Source organism: Jaculus jaculus, chromosome 13, assembly GCF_020740685.1.
Source record: "Jaculus jaculus isolate mJacJac1 chromosome 13, mJacJac1.mat.Y.cur, whole genome shotgun sequence".
NCBI classification, from domain to species: Eukaryota; Metazoa; Chordata; class Mammalia; order Rodentia; family Dipodidae; genus Jaculus; species Jaculus jaculus.
Window position 1 is genome coordinate 11528745 of NC_059114.1, and position 15772 is coordinate 11544516.

The following is a 15772-nucleotide window of genomic DNA, read 5'->3' on the forward strand; positions in this document are numbered from 1 at the left end:
TTCTTCATGTAACAAGTTTAGCTCATCACAAGATACTTTTAACTACAGAGTGGATAAAATCCACTTTTGTCAGAAGCTCACCAGGTCACAGCAAATCAGCATCTGATTCACCAGGCTGTCAGATTTTAAAGGATGTCCAGAACCAGACCATTAAAAATAAATTTTCTTGCATATAGTGTGTGTGTGTGTGTGTGTGTGTGTGTGTGTGTGTGGAGGCCAGAGGAGGACATCAGGTGTTCTCCTCTATTGCTCTTTTACCTTATTTCGTTTCCCCCCCCCCAAGGCAGGGTACTCTAACCCATGCTGACATGGACTCCTTCCTACCTCTGCATCCTGAGTGCTGGGATTAAAGGTGTATGCCTCCACACCTGGCCCTTATTTCCTTGAGACAATTTCTCTCACTGAATCTGGAGCTCATGTTGAGTCCCAGTGATCCTTTTGTCTCTGTGCTCAGGTTAGAGGCACACATGGCCACATCTAGCTCAGGGAGTCAACATGGCCAGCAGATCACATCACTGTTTTCCTGCATGGCTCCTGTTGGCTTGACTTCTCTGAGTTTGGTTTCCTCCTTGGTGAGATGAGGCTGAATTATATCCATGCTTCAGCTCCAGTGGTAGACTCCCTTCTTCCTCAGACTGAGGGTCTCCCCTCAGTCTGTCTCAGTCTGTCAGCCCCTTATGGGTGGCTCTTTAGGGTTGGCCACACCCACACTGGCTGTGGACAGGGTTGCAGTTCTGGGATAGCCCTTGAGGATGTAGCAATAAACAGGGTCCCCAGAGTCCAGAGTGCTGACCATCACTGAAGATTGTCAGACTTGTCTTTAAAAGAGTGGCCATGAAAAGATCATGACATCAAAATAAATGAGTGAGAGGGGGAGGGGATATGATTAGAGAGTGGAGTTTCAAAGGGGAAAGTGGGGGAGGGAGGGCATTACCATGGGATATTGTCTACAATCATGGAAGTTGTTAATAAGAAATAATAAAATTTTAAAAAGTGGCTTGGAGAGATGGCTTAGTGGTTAAGCGCTTGCCTGTGAAGCCTAAGGACCCCAGTTTGAGGTTCAATTCCCCAGGACCCATGTTAGCCAGATGCACAAGAGGCGCACACGTCTGGAGTTCATTTGCAGTGGCTAGAGGAGGCCCTGGCACGCCCATTCTCTCTCTCTCTGCCTTTCTCTGTCTCTCTCAAATAGATAATTTTTTTAAAAAGTAAAATTTTTTAAAAAAGTGGCTATGGGGGCTGGAGAGATGATAGTGGTGAAGGCGCTTGTCTCCGAAGCCTAAGGTTGGATTCTCCAGGTCCCACCTAAGCCAGATGCACATGATGGTGCATGCTTCTGGAGTTCGTTTGCAGTGGCTAGAGGCCCTGGCATGTCCATTCTCTTCTCTTCTCTGTCTCCCCGTCTCTGTCTTAAAAAAGAAAAAAAAAAAAAAAAAAAAGTGGTAATGGGCCACCTCTGGTGGTTTCTTTCCCAAAAAGCTAGACTCCATCCTATATAACTTCCCTCCAAACCTTCCCTGTTCCACAATTGTGAAAAATTCTTGAAATGGTCAGCTCCACTTTGCCTCTGTATCAGGTTGTCTCCGGAGGTGGTTTCTATGCTGGAAGTCCCACAGTCAGAGGGCAGCCCACCAGAGAGCCCAGCTGGAGCAGGCGGCCCAGCATCACCGCCAGCAGCTGCTACTGGATGGGTTGGCACATTGGAAGGCTCACCATCTGGGGTGTACCAGGAAGAAGGTACGGCAGGTGGTAGCAGTCCTGTAAGCTCATGTGTCACAGGTGTCCAGGCCAGGAGCACAGCTTTGAAGAGGGCTCTCCAGGTGGAATTCACGGCGGCTGGCATGGCTGCTGGTGGTTTGGGATTTCCTAAGAACGAGGCTATTGGTGCCTTTCTGGGCAACTAGTGCAGGTCTCCTGAAGGGGAAGGTAGCTCAGAGAAGCCTAGCTCACCTTGACCCTGGCCGATCACACCCGTGGAGCCTGTGCAGACTCCCTTGGCATTATCCTGGATAGCTGGCCGTAGGAAGACAGTCAACTTGCAGCTGTCTCAGAGCTAGGATGCAGCGAGTAAGGTCCGGGGCCCCGCATTTGCTCTTAATCCTCAGCTCCTGACGAGGATCGGAGCTCAGTTCCTGGCGCAGAGACTCTGCCGGACGTGCTTCTACCAGTGGAGACAGCAGGTGGGAGCCATGTGACACCCATGCCCGCTCCTCTCTCTTCTTGCTTAGCTCCGAGGCCTCAGCTTTGGGTGACCTCAGCCCCACCTCTGGGTCAGTCTTGGGTATGGCCTTTGTCCAAGGACTCTTTCCCTTCACCCCATCCAGTCACGGGCACCATCAGCTTTTCCCTGCCATGTGCGATTTGTCGAAGACGGCCACTCTCTTCAAAGCCAGACTTCTTTTTCTGCAGTATTGTCGTAAACATATCGGAGCATATGAAATGAAGTCTTTGCTGAGGCACTGATGCAAAGCCAAAACAGGGTGCGCATTTTCCGTCCAGCAGACGCGAGTTCATTGGTGCCTCTTGCTCTACTGGAGAGCTAGCTCTCCCAGCTCTGCTCTCAGCTCCCCTGGCCTTTGCCTTCCTCCTTCCATGCAGAACCCCAGACCCTGATACATTGAGCCCCTCAGTCATGGGCCTTGGCCCTTGCTAGGAGGGCAGGTGTTTTATTTAAAGAGCAGAGAGCAGGCAGTGATCACAGCGCGTGCTCTGAGAAGTCCCTTAACCCAATTTCTGGCCCGCAGCTGGAGGCCACGAGGCAGGAGCAGCGGGGTACAGCACAGGCTCTGTGGTTCTGGGCCTTGTCACTACAAGCAAAGGTAATGGGTCTACAACTTGCTGCTCCTGCCTTGGGGTGGGCTGGGTCATGGCAGAGCCCTAAATGGATGCCTGGGCCTCACCTGCTGCCCTGCCCTTCTGTGAGGTATGGGCTGCGTGGTTGAGCTTTGTGCTGGAGAGGAGGAGGAAGAAGGCACGGCTCGAGTGGGCAGCGTGGGCCTACCACCGGCGGCTCCAACAGGAAGGTGTCACACGGCTACTGCGCTTCACGGCAGGCATGAAGGCCTTCCGGCAGCAGCTGCAGACGCAGCAGCAGGTCCAGGTAGGGCAGGGCAGGCTGTGCTGCGGGGAGCGGGCGGGCGGGCGGGCCGAGCTGACGAGACGCTGTGTTGCAGGCAGCCCACAGTCTCCACTGTGCGGTCCGTCGCTGTGCTGAGCTCTGGAAAAAGAAGGTGCTGGGCCCAGGCAGGGATTCTCAGCTTCCAGCACCCATCACATCCAGCAGGAGAGTGACATTCGAGGGTTCCCTTCTCAGTGGAGCCAAAGCTGAGGACGCCTTCCTGGAGACCAAGAGGCTACGAGCTCCTCGACCTCAGGGCAGCCTGGCACTGGCTGCTGGGGAGCCCCACCCCCTAGAGCTGTGAGTGCCCTGCGCTCTACCTTGTCTTAGCGGAAGCTGGGGCCGTACTGGACAACCGACCCTGGGAAGGGTGGGATGGGGTTGTCACAGCTGAGTCGCTGGGTGGGGAGGTGGGTGGAGGACCCCTTCCCCGGTGACACCTGCTTCTCCCTGTCCTCTGACAGGACAGCTGAGCCATTGTGCCCCTCCCCTTGCAGTCAACACTGCCTGTGTCTCCGGTGCCAGGCAGGCAGTGCGTACTTGTGCTGGGTCCCTGACCTTGCTTTGTACCCTCCCTTCCTGATCTGGACAGGAGCCCCAGAAGTTGTTCCCCTGTGGTGTGGAACACCCACACACCCACATCCCCAGCTTGCTGCACAGGTCAAAAGCAGCACTCATGTAGCAGAACATAAACGTACTCCACTGCTGGAAGCTTTCCAGGCCCAGGCTCATGCACCCGCTGACCTCGGGCCAGTCTTGCCTTGTCTCCCTAGAAGATGGAAAGGCTTGTACTTGACAAGTCTCAGTCCACAGAACAGACCCATTTCTCCCTAGCAATGCTGCCCGCTCAGCAAGGAAGCCTCCGCGGCGTCCTCCGTTTCTGCTGGAACCTGGGTGGAGCCAGAGGTCCCAGGGGTATTGCGTCTTCAGGGAGCAGGGGTAGGCTGCATGACTGTTAACCACACCCCTCCTAACCTCCCCCCCCCCCAAAGGCTTTTACATCTCTGTCTGAGGCCTGTTTTGGTGACCTGGGGTCCTTGCAGCAACCTAGACAGGGGTTCCGTGATATAACCAGCTTTTTGTCTTCCTTCTGCTCAGGCCTGAGAAGCCTCGAGAATGGCACCAAGGCACAGCCCAGCCAGCAGGCCTTTCTCTGATGAGGCCCTTCCTGCCCAGGGCCCTGCCAAGTGCCCCTGGCCTGAAACTGCACTCTGCAGCAAGCCCAGGCCTGGAGCTTCTGCCTCCTTCCTCCTTCATGCCCCGCAGGGTGGCAGCAGCTGCCAGGGTGAGTCCTCTACCCATGGACCTGATACCAGCTCTTTTCTGGTGCTCTTCCCTGAATCCTTGAGCTGTTGCCACAGCTAAGCTTATTTTTGAAGTCCCTAGTCACTCAAAGCCCAAACACCGCAGCAGCCTGCCTGCCAATGTCCCTGCCCTGAGAAGCTCCTTGTGGCAGGATAGGCAGAACCCTGTGTGAAGGCCTACAGAGGACCACAGACCGTGCAGGTTGGATAGGTTGAGGGGCAAGTTTAGAACATGGGGAAGTGGAAGTTACTGAGGGTTTTGTTTTTTTTTAAATTTATTTATTTGAGAGGGACAGACACAGAGAGAAAGACAATGTAGAGGAAGAGAGAGAGAATGGGCGCGCCAGGGTTTCTAGCCTCTGCAAACGAACTCCAGATGCATGCGCCCCCTTGTGCATCTGGCTAACGTGGGACCTGGGGAACCGAGCCTTGAACCGGGGTCCTTTGGCTTCACAGGCAAGCGCTTAACTGCTAAGCCATCTCTCCAGCCCTAGTGAGGGGGTTTTAAAGGGTTATTACCATGTCTGGTCTGGAACATGGGCTTAGAGTGTCTGGTGGCTGGGTGGCCATGAGCTATGTTACACAAGTAAAATATGTTAGTGTCTTGGCTGAAGCCACTCACGAGGCAGGTGAGGCAGGACTTGCTTTGGTGGGTGTACAGAGAGGGAAGAAAAGTAATTCAGGGTTTCTGGTGAAGAACTTGGTCCCTTTTAACCCAATCAGATTTGAGATAACAGTTTGGCCTTCAAGGAGGAGCTCAGGGCCCAACATCTAAATAGTGTGTCCTCAGTGCAGGCTAAGATGAAGACTTCGGAACTCTCAAGGTCTCCAAGAGGAACACTGAAGGGCCAGAGGAACCTGGGCAGGGGTGGCCAGAGGTGTGAGAACTTGAGGGGCTGTTCCATAATCCAGGTGGGGCCTTGGGGCCAGCACCCAAGAAGTCAGTAGCTATAGTGGGAAGGTACTAAATTTCTGGGGATGAGAGGCACACATGTAAACCCCCACACTTAGGCAATACCAACAGGATTGTGAACTTAAAACCAGCCCAGGTTAATACCAAGACAGAATCTCAAAATGAAATGTCCAGGACTAGAGGAATGGCTTAGTGGTTAAGGCATTTGCTTGCAAAGCCCATTCTCTCTGTCAAATAAATAGATGAAAATATTAAAAATAAAATGTCCAAGACTTGGAGGCTAAGGCAAAAGGATTGCCAAGAAGTTGAGGCCAGCCTGGGCTACATTAGCAAGTACTAGGCCAGTATGGGCTAAACAGTACAAGGCTTTGTGCATCTGGCTTACGTAGGTCCTAGAGAATCAAACCTGGGTCTTTTGGCTTTGCAGACAAGCGCCTTAACTGCTAAGCCCTCTCTCTAGCCCTTAATAATATAGTTCCAATATTTTTGTTTGAGGGGGTTAGGGAGAGAGAGGCAGATATTATGGGTGTGTCAGGGCCTCTAGCCATTGCAAAAGCAGTTAAGGCGCTTTCCTGTAAAGCCTAAGGACTTAGGTTCAATTACCCAGTACCCACATAAGCCAGATGCCCAAGGTGGAACATGTGTCTGGAATTCATTTGCAATGGTTACAGGCCCTGGCATGCCATTCTATTTCTGCTTGGGTCGTTAAGAAGCCCCTTGATCCAAGGGTGGCTCTCAACAATGACTGCCAATCGAACTTTACTAATGGTATCAGGTCCCAAAGCAGGGGCAAATGGAGTCAAGTTCTGTGTGCACTGGCTAGGGCAGGCTGGCAATGCCCAGCTCCTGGAATTTGCCATTCTCCCACCCCTGCAGAGCAGTGGAGAGCAGGCAGTGAGAGGGGAACAAGGACACACCTTTTCCAAGGGTTCCCACTGGCTTTCCTGCTTAGCATCTACCCTTCCTTCTACAGGTGCCAGCACAGCCCACCGCTCCTGACCCCTCAACCCTGGCCAGGGGTGCTGACTCCCACCTGTTGCTCCCTGAGGATTTCACAAGTTCTGGGGCTGGGCCTAGGTGTGACACTGAGGTTAAAGGTAAGCAGCAGGCACCAGGGTCCACCCATGTCCCATAGCCCCGTTGCTGTCCCTGCTCCCAGAGAGCATAGTGCTTGAGATTGTGGTCACCCTTGTTACCACAGACCACACCGAGCTTGAGGCTGAGCTGGAGGGGATCCATCAGCAGCTGCAGCACTACCAGACCACAAAGTGGAGCCTCTGGTAAGGTCGGCAGTGTGTGGGACCTGTCTACAGTAGTGGCTGTGGTCTGGGAAGCAAAAAGTTCCATTTCCTGCCTCAATTGCTGGGACCCCTATGGGTGGTCAACTTCCAGGGGGGGGGGTGGTCCCTCCTTTTGTTACCCTTACTCCCTCCACCCTGCTTAGGAAGGGCCTACATGGCCCCAGGAGGATAAACCGAGCAAGACCAAACCTGCCTGGGCTCTGTCTACCTACCCAGACTAAATGGAGGTGAATGCTGACACGGTCCTGGGTCCCAGGCACATCTAGTGACCTGGGCACCAGCAACATGCTGTAGCTTCAGAGATCTGAGAGAAACAGACTAGTCCCCTTGAGAGGGACAAGGCAGTTCCACCTGAATTGCTTTTTGTCAGGGTAGGTGGGTGTGGCTAGAAGAAACACATCTGGACCTAAGTTAGGCCTACAGGTCCCTTCCAGACCATTCTCTAAACTTCATCCCTTCATCAGAATTAGGCAACATACTTTTCCAGCCAGAGGGCTCCCTTGAGACCATGCCAAGAACCTATCCTGGTAGGCAGCAGGTGTCTCCATCTCAGGTCATGCCAGCGACAAGCCAGCAGCCTGCGTAGGTGGCTGGAGCTGAGCCAGGAGGAGCCCGGGTCTGAGGATCAGGATGTAGAGCGACAAGTGCAGAAAGAACTGGAGGAGGTGAGACCATAAAGCAGCCCCTGTAATATGTGCTAGGACTCCTGAGCTCACATGTTCCTCCTTACCCCCAGGTGGAACTGCAGATCCAGCAGCTGGCCAAGGAGCTCCAGGCCCAGCGCCAGCCCATTGGTGCCTGCATTGCCCGCATTCAGGCCCTGCGGCAGGCTCTATGCTTGTGAGCTCCATCTCCAAAAACAAGAGTGCAAAGCCACATTTTAAAATTTATTATTTCAAAATGTCTTGCAATTAAATGTATGACTGTTCAGAAGTCTCCTACTTTTCATACAAAATACTGTGCTACTGATACAGTTGAAAAAGTTCAATGACTTCTCCTGCAGGAGAAATCCATAGCATCCCCAAGATCAACGTGAACACTGGCCCTGTCTGCTACTGGGCTCCCTATGGCCTGCATACTTGTCACCTAGGACAGGTTTTCTAGGCACTGCTCCACCATACACCAAGGCTCCCCTGCCTGGAACCCAGCCCTTGAACCAAGAGCAGCAACTTCCCCTCTTCTGGGCTGGGCTTCCACTTGCCCCATTCACTCTGGACACCACCAAGCAGGGCATTCCTGCTACCTGGACTCAGCTCTGGGAGGTCATTCCTTGGGGCCTACAAAGGTCTGCATCATGAGCTACCACCCTCAGATTCCTGGCAGAGGCCAGGGCAATACATTCACCCACACGTAAGGAGGAAGGTTTCACTCAGCAAGCAGGTGGATGCACACATGGGAGCAGAAAGCAGTCAGGAAGGCTATGTGGTCTGCCCCAGGTGGAGGAGCCGCAATCTGTGCCAAGTAGGCACCTCAGCCTGTGAGGCCGGAAGTGAAGGGGCTAAAGGGAAATGGTCCAGAACATGGAGGAGTGGCTAGAGGGCACAGCAGCACAGACTGCCTCACACAAGCCCCAAGACAACTGAATACTCAGCCAGTAGACATGGGGTCTTCCAGTTTATATAGCATTAAAAAAAAAATTCCAAAGTGATTCTGAGGTTAGGTTATCCTGCCTATAACTTTCTCTCTATAAGGGAGGCCTAGGTTCTGATGATCTCTGGCTGCCCATGAGCAGATCCAGAACTTGTCTGTACCTCGGACAGGTAGGAATGAATCCTTCAGATCCTGCCGGGTGAACCCCAGTTCCCCTCACGCAGACAGCTTGGGGCTCCTCCACAGACCCTTAGACTCTTGTGCGCAAAAAGCCTTGGCAACCGGAGCCAGGACAAAGCCTAGAGGGAGCCTAGTGCCTCCCCGAAGCGGATCTTCTGCCCGGTCTTTAGCTTGAAGTTGAAGTCCTTGGGCGCCTCAAAGATGAGCACGATGGTGGAGCCCAAGTTGAACTCGCCCAGGTGCTCGCCCTTGCGCATGGGAACACCCTCCTTGTTGGCGTGCGTTACGAAGCTGAAGTCGTTGTAGGAGCCCTTGCTGTATCTAGGGCTGTTTGTGTGTAGGTCCTGGGGGTGGGGGGAAGGGAAGGGTTAGCTCTGTTGTTCGTCCCCCCACCACCCAGCCCATCTCAGGAAAGGTGGTGCTTACAGCATCTGAGGGCCAGGACTCACAAACACATCACATGTGTAGTCCTAACCCCTATGGTGACCTGGCACGGGAGGGGTACGGAAGTCTGACCCAACTGTTCTCCAAGCATAAATGGTGCAAAGTCAGCACCAGCAACAGATGACGAGAACAAAAAGACACAGGTACCAACTGCTCGTCCAGACCAGCTCCAGCTCTACCCTCCGGCATACAGACCCTACCCCAAGCTCAGTCTTCCTGCCCATCCTCGCTCCCCTCTGCCCACGGCCCCTGGCAGAAGTAAAGGGCCAGGCAGGGAGGTTAACTCCCTAGATCGCTCCCAGCATATCCAGACATGTGAACGGCAGCACGAGGCTAAACTCTCGGGATGTCTGCGGAGCAGCTGCTCAGCAGAGAGCACCAGGCCTAGCCAAGATAAGGCCCAACAGATCTGGCTATCAAAGGTGGACTCCAGGGAAATGACCATGTTCAGCCCAGGGCTTCGATGGGGCCAAGACTGCTCACCCGGTCAAAGTAGATGCGAATAGAGCCCACGTTGGTTGCACCCACGGCCGTCAGTGAGAAGAAGCCATGTTTCCAGTCTCCAGTCAGGACCACCCGCTCATTATGACAGAAGAGCTCTTTGATCCAGCGGGCCATGCCAGGGTTCACTGACATCAGGGAGCCTGTGGGGGACAGGGCACATGCCATTCCTTGCTCAGAGCCTGGTGTGTCTACTAAAAAATGGCCTGAAGCCAAGAGGGACTCATGGCCCAAGTGTTACTGCAAATGCACGGCAGGCTCCCTTGTCTAAGTCCAGCCAACATAAAATGGTTATTACCTCCTGGCCTCAGCAACCCCAGCGTAGAGTCCAGTCCTCTCTCACCAGCAATCCCACTCACAGCCAGCCCTGGGCCTACCTGGGAAGTGGCGCCGGTGGGAGACAGTCCAGTCGGTGGGGGAGTGGAAGCAGTGGTAGTCTCCAGGAGCCAGGTAGATGACACAGTGGTAGAGCTCATTCCCTTCCCGGGTGACCAGCTGGTTTCTGAAGGAGTCACACGAGGCTATGGGATGGAGCAAGAAAAAGTCACATTCCAGGTGCCCTTTGGCCCACAGTATGTATCTGGAACACAGCCTGGACATGACCCCTAGAGTAGCCTGAAGCCACAAGCGTCAGTGAGGCCACTTGGCCCCTACACGCCCACGCCAGCCTTTGCTTTCCCTGTGCCCCACACGACTTCCTTAGCTCCTGAGGTCTGCCCCGGCCCAGCGCTAACAAGCAGTGACCCACCTGGGGGGAAGGGCGTGTCCTCTGTGCAGGTGCGAGGGCCCAGGAACGACTCCAGGGAGTAGGTGACCCCCTTTACCTGCTCCACCTCACAGTTCTTCACCTGCCCGAAGCTGAGGATCTTCCCGTCTGATGGGCTGATCTGTAGGAGACAGAAAAGGCTTGCTGCCAGGGAGGGGAGAATCCTCCACCTTGGGAGCATCCCCTCCCCACCACCTGCCAAGCGCCCAGAGCCCCGGCCTGGATGTGCCGGCACCGGGAGGACTGAGGGAGCCGGCGGGGCCCGCTTAGCCTAGTTCCCAAGACCGCAGCAAGGACCCTCCTTCTGAAGGCAAAGTGGAGGCAAGGGTCAGCCTTACCACACTGTGCAGGCCACAGACGGGCCGGGCCTGAGGCTTCAGCTTGCGCCGGAAGAACTCGCTGAGGTTCCGGTAGTGGTGCAGGTCCTCCACGGCGGCCTCCTTCATGTTCACGCCGAAGGTCCAGATGTACAGGCTGTAGACGGGCCTCCGCAGCCAGTGCGGCAGCTCTACCTGGTTGAGGCGGCCCCAGGCCCTTGACAGCAAACGTGTTGGCACAGACTTGTACAGGGCCACCTGCGGGCCACAGGGCAAGGGACTAAGTCGGCTGCACACTAAGAGCTAGCACAGCCCCCCCCCCCCCCCCCCAACGAGAAGCCACCAAGGAGACCTCGGTGCTCAGGTTGGTTTTGTGATGTGGCTATTTCTCACAGGAATCAGACTCTCCTCACCAAATACTTAACTCTCAGCCTGAGAAGCCCTTGTACCTAGAGATCAGGGTATGTGTTATTTCATGTGAAGGTCTGAGCAGCCTCACTTCAAAATGGAAGTGGAAGACCAATGGACCCAGGGCAAGGCTGGGTGACCATGGCAGGAGGCAGTAGTCATGCTTTCCTTGCCCCATGCCACTGCCCACATGCTAGACCATTCGAGAAAGGAACAAGAGCCAGGTGTGGGGGCGCACACCTTTAATCCCAGCATTCGGGAGGCAGAGGTAGGAAGACCGCCATGAGTTCAAGGCCATTCTGAGACTCCATAGTGAATTCCGGGTCAGCCTGGGCTAGAGGACTCCCTACCTCGGAGGGGGTGGGGGTGGGGCGGGAAGGAGCAAAGGGCTCCAGGAGTATGGGAGGGGCCTGCAACTCCAAGTATCCTCTCATTTACTTGCTGGGTGTTTGTATGTGGGTGTGCCATGGCTTCCTGTGAACACATCTGCCACTTTTTTGCAGCCATTTGAAGTGGGTGCTAAGGAATTGAACCTGGGCCAGCAAGCACCTTTAACCCTGAGCAGCCACCTTCCCAGTCCCTCAACGTACCCTCCTAATGGGATGTTCCTACATGCATGCGATCTGCTTTATTACCATCAAGAGGCCTGCTGTGTCCTGGAGCTCTAGCCAGCACTCAGAGGGCCAAGGTTCCTCCGCCTTCTGTACCTGGGCACCGGGGACTCTCCCTCCCCAGAGGCAGAGTGGGGCCACTCCCAAGCTGCTCTGTTAACCGTCCAATCTCAAGCCAGGTGACAGGCACCACTGTGAGGGGCCAGAGCTTCCTGCAGAATTCTTGAACTTCTGCTGCCGCTGCCCTGACCAGCACCACATCAGTGAAGTCACTGACCAACCCTGAGAAGGGCCGAATTAGTGGCTCCCTGCAGATGCCCAGCCACCTGGCCAGAGCAGGCTGGTGCCTGGGCTGTGACTATCCAGGGGCCCAGGAACAGGCTTCCTCCTCGGGGCCACGGGCCAGCCTGTGAGGATGGTCCTCCGTGGCAGCCACCTGCTCCCAAGTACTCCTTACACTAACAGGCTCCACCTCGGGCAGCCATGAATTCACCTGCATTTTTTCTTAAAATCACCTCTGCTCTCTTCTACCTGAAGTCAGAAATGACACAATTTTCTGGTTGCCCAGTATAAATTCCTTCCAAAACCAGAGCCCCCTGTGACATCAGGGAAGCTGTGGAATGTCACTTTTCCACAGCCTGCGTGACTGCCAACCCACCAACTTTTCCAAACAGATCCACCCAAGAACAGAGCCACTGCATCTCCTTCTGACCACCTATTCCCTTCTGTCTCCCCTGCGCCCCAAACTCAGGCCTGCCTGGGGAAGGCGGGGCAGTGAGGCCTGTATACACTTACCCTGCTCACGGGCCTCCATCCCACCCGGCTGAGTGGCCTGAGGGCGCCGAAGGGCAGGAGGTAGTAGAGGATGGTCAGGGGCCAAGAGCGCAGTTTCAGGGCAGGTCTGGACATGCAGCTCAGCTGGCCCAGCCTCCGTCGCAGGGCCAGCTGGGGAAAGTGCAACCTGTAGGGCACATGTCCACACACGGCCGGGGTCAGTACCAGGGGCTTAGAGGGACTGAGGAGCAACACCTTCCGCCTCTACCACTCTGGCCGCCCCCGCGCCCCCAGCAAGCTGCCTATCCAGCAGAATCAGAATCCCACAGGCACTGCAGCGCTCGCATCCCAACCCTGTCTGAGTCAGGGGCGTGGCTGTCCGGCTCATGGCCTCCTTTCCCAGCATCCCCCACCTGCTGGCTAGCTGAATGGTAGCAACAAGACAGAATGTTCAGGCCACTTTCAATTCCTGGCCACTTCTCAGGAAGAATAGCCTCTGGACATGACAGAGGCCCCGCTGGGGTCCAGAAGGGGGAAGGAAAGATAGAGACCCTGCTTCACACTTGCAGCCTGGGACCCAGGGGCAGTGCCATGACCTGATAAATCGCTTATTATCCCATTGTGGGACCTGGGAAAAGCTCTTTATGGCTCCAGGCCTTAGCTGCTAAATTAACGACTAGGGCAGAGAGTATCTCAAAGGAAGGACACTCCAACCACCACAGAGAGCTGCAGCTCACTCCACCTGGAGTTTCTCTGCAGCATCTCCACAGGGCTGCGGGGAACCTCTACTCAACTCGGAAGCGCCTACCTTCCCACTCTACTGGAGCCATGTATGCGATCCAGGCCCCTCTGCCAACGCTAGTGGATGGATCCCAGCAGCCTTTGATTTAACCTTTTTTTTTTTTTTTTTCTCTTACTCTAGCTGAAGCTGACCTGGAATTCACTATGTAGTCTCAGGGTGGCCTCAAACTCATGGCAACCCACCTACCTCTGCCTCCCCTGTGCTGGGGTCCCAGCCACCTTTTTAAGTTTGCTTTGCAGTCATGGAGGCTTTTCCACTGGGACTTTGGCCTCCTGAACGCAACTGTATCACATGTCAAGGCTCTAGAATATACTCCTGAGGCCTCAGTGTAGCCACCAGGAGACCAAGCTGCCACCTACTCTGAGAATGTGCCCATGCCTCAGTTTCCTCATTTGCACTACCACCACCACATCCAGCTGAACAAGCTAAGGCTGTCATCTACGACTGTTATCAAGGGAAGCCGAGTCGTCTCCCAGGAGCTGGGCAAACCAAGGAGCCAAGGAGGATCTCAGGGGAGCATTGGACAGGCAGGCCTGCCGTCCAGCAGTCATGGGGGAGGAGCGAAGGCCAGGCCCTGAGCTCTAGGAGCTACATCACCAGCTCCCCAGCTGCCCTGCATCTTTCTCTCCCACCCCATCATGTTCCCAAAGGCCTGGAGGAAGAGAGGTGCCTGGCAAAGATAAATCATTGCTCTCCTGCGGGTTCCCCGCCCGCCCTATTCACTGCAGAAGAGCAGAGCCAATCCCAAGAGCTGCAAATAAGCATCTCTTGCAGGCACAGAGGCAGGGGCCTGGGGTGGGAGTAGGGCCTGGGTAGCCCCTGCAATTTACCAAGACAGAAGCACTACCGCCTCCCCCACTGGGCCCCCTTCCCAGCCAGAACCGCAGGTACCTGAAGCGGGCTCTCCTACTCAGGGCATTCAGGGCCCCCTCGCCAGGCCCCTCCAGTCGAGGGGGTTCACTCCCAGACCCCCTGCTGCCACCTCCACTTCGGGGCCTCTGGACATGAACTCTGACCTTCCTGAGGTTGTGCCGGGGCACAGTGGGGCTGGGTCGCGGCGGGCAGCATCTCACCATTTCGCTGCTGCTTGGAGCTCTGGTCCTTGCCGCGCCTCTGACTGACACATTGTGGGTAGGCACCGGGAGGGTGTCGTGAGCCTCCGCGAGAGTGCGCTCACTCGCCTTTGTTTTTTTTCTCCTTCCTCCCCTTCCCCCTCGCCAGAGGAACTCCCGGGCTGTCACTGCTCCAGGGGCGCTGGTGGCTTCTAGTCTTGGCTCACAGGGCACAGGTTAAAGGGTCAGGGCTATTGCAAACAGAAAGGTACTGGTCATACATCTGCATAAGCCTCCTGCTAAGGTAACCTGCTCAGACTTACAGGCAGGGCAGAAACCCCTGTTCTGGGTCCACTCTGTCCCCTAAGACTTGGTCACCTGTCTTGTATGTCCCTGCTAGGCTGAGCCAGTCTGCTTAGCTCTTCTGTGAGGGTGGCAGGTAGGTAAAGCCTGAGGTTGCACTCTCTAGCCAGTGCGGGCAAGAGGTGACCAGACACTGCCAACGCTTCCAGGCGCCACTGGACTCCAACAGCACAAGGCAGGAATCTGAGCTCTGTGCTCCAGGCTGATGGCCCCTCCCTCACCTAGACCTGACCCATTTTTCATTCAGGTTACAAAGTAGCATGTGAGGAGTGAAGGAAGCGGAGCCAGTCAGGACACCGGCAAGACACCATGGTATAAACCTGGGCAGTGCATCTGCTCCGGCATTCTACTCGCCCGTTCTAGGCCTGAGCCCCCAGGGCATGGCTCTGCCCAGCCTGGTGCTGGTCAGTGGCCAGGACTGAAGCCCACATCTTTCTATCTACTGCTATCTACTTTCAAAAAAGCACTTTGTCCAGGCCCCTCCCTGGCTATCTGGAGGGCCCTCCTTCTGGCCATTGCCTCCTCCTCAAAGCACAGAGAACAGGGCGAGAAGAGCAAACATTCCACAGCTGGTGCCTCCTCAGCCCAGGGCAGCTGAGGCCCTCGAGGTTCTAGGGAGAAGGCAGGCTGATGGGGGATGTGGGCTGAAATGGGCTGACTGGGAGCCTCCAATCCCAAGCACTGGCCTGGAAGGGAGCAGGCACTGACACCATTTTAACAAAAAGAAATGTGAGCCCCAAGAGCTAATACCTAAGACAGACACCACACTCAGGCAAGGGCCAACTGCACAGCAACACTGTGACAACTCGGACATCCCATGGAGTTTTGTATGACACTGGCAAACCAGCCTCAGGTCACAGAGAATCTCACCCCTGGCACCTGCCTGAGTGGCAAAAGCCACTGAATCCCAGCTAGGCTGTGGCCTATGGAAGTAGAGACAAGTCAAGTAAGGCCTGGAAGGAAGTATGGATTTCGCCTCCTGACCAAGGGACGTGGCAGGGACTGGCTCACCCTGACACCCAAGAGCCCTCAAGCCTCCGCCCCTAAAATTTGATGATGCCCTATCAGCAGGCATGGGAGCCGCATCTCATCCCAAGGGTCAGGCCCAGGAACACCCCTGGGCTTCTGCCTCCTGCTAACTTTTTCTTTTTGTGGTGTTCTACCATTCTGTACTGAATGCACGCCCACCCTGCCTGGCTGACTGAGTCCCACACGGGCCAGGGAAACAGGCCTAGAGTGATCATGGGCCACTGTGTGAGCTGGCATCAGTTAGGCTGGCAGAGGCTGTTTCTTTGCTCACACCAAGAGTCACGAGAGGCAAGCATGGC

General features: G+C 55.2%; 2 protein-coding genes across 14 annotated transcripts in view; one reads left to right on the forward strand and one right to left on the reverse strand.

Moving 5' to 3' along the window:
• Positions 1-7564, forward strand: part of Sfi1 (SFI1 centrin binding protein) — a 61835-nt gene extending 54271 nt beyond the window's left edge. For all 5 annotated transcript variants that reach the window (XM_045132397.1, XM_045132396.1, XM_045132398.1 and 2 more), the window contains 11 exons: positions 1577-1737; positions 2106-2180; positions 2745-2819; positions 2924-3100; positions 3174-3418; positions 3953-4057; positions 4217-4403; positions 6309-6432; positions 6537-6615; positions 7190-7301; positions 7373-7564. In XM_045132397.1, coding sequence (XP_044988332.1) covers positions 1577-1737; positions 2106-2180; positions 2745-2819; positions 2924-3100; positions 3174-3418; positions 3953-4057; positions 4217-4403; positions 6309-6432; positions 6537-6615; positions 7190-7301; positions 7373-7480 — 1448 coding nt within the window. In that variant the 3' untranslated portion in view covers positions 7481-7564. The remainder of the gene's footprint in view (positions 1-1576; positions 1738-2105; positions 2181-2744; positions 2820-2923; positions 3101-3173; positions 3419-3952; positions 4058-4216; positions 4404-6308; positions 6433-6536; positions 6616-7189; positions 7302-7372) is intronic.
• The window catches only part of Pisd (phosphatidylserine decarboxylase), a 41786-nt gene continuing 33524 nt past the window's right edge, over positions 7511-15772 (reverse strand). For 5 of the 9 annotated variants that reach the window (XM_045132406.1, XM_045132405.1, XM_045132407.1 and 2 more), the window contains 7 exons: positions 14103-14332; positions 12249-12414; positions 10456-10692; positions 10100-10238; positions 9729-9872; positions 9334-9494; positions 7511-8750 (listed from right to left, as the gene is read on the reverse strand). In XM_045132406.1, the coding sequence (XP_044988341.1) occupies positions 8526-8750; positions 9334-9494; positions 9729-9872; positions 10100-10238; positions 10456-10692; positions 12249-12414; positions 14103-14155 (1125 nt within the window). In that variant the 5' untranslated portion in view covers positions 14156-14332 and the 3' untranslated portion in view covers positions 7511-8525. The remainder of the gene's footprint in view (positions 8751-9333; positions 9495-9728; positions 9873-10099; positions 10239-10455; positions 10693-12248; positions 12415-14102; positions 14333-15772) is intronic. The other 4 variants (XM_045132409.1, XM_045132404.1, XM_045132402.1 and 1 more) reach the window with 2 other exon arrangements.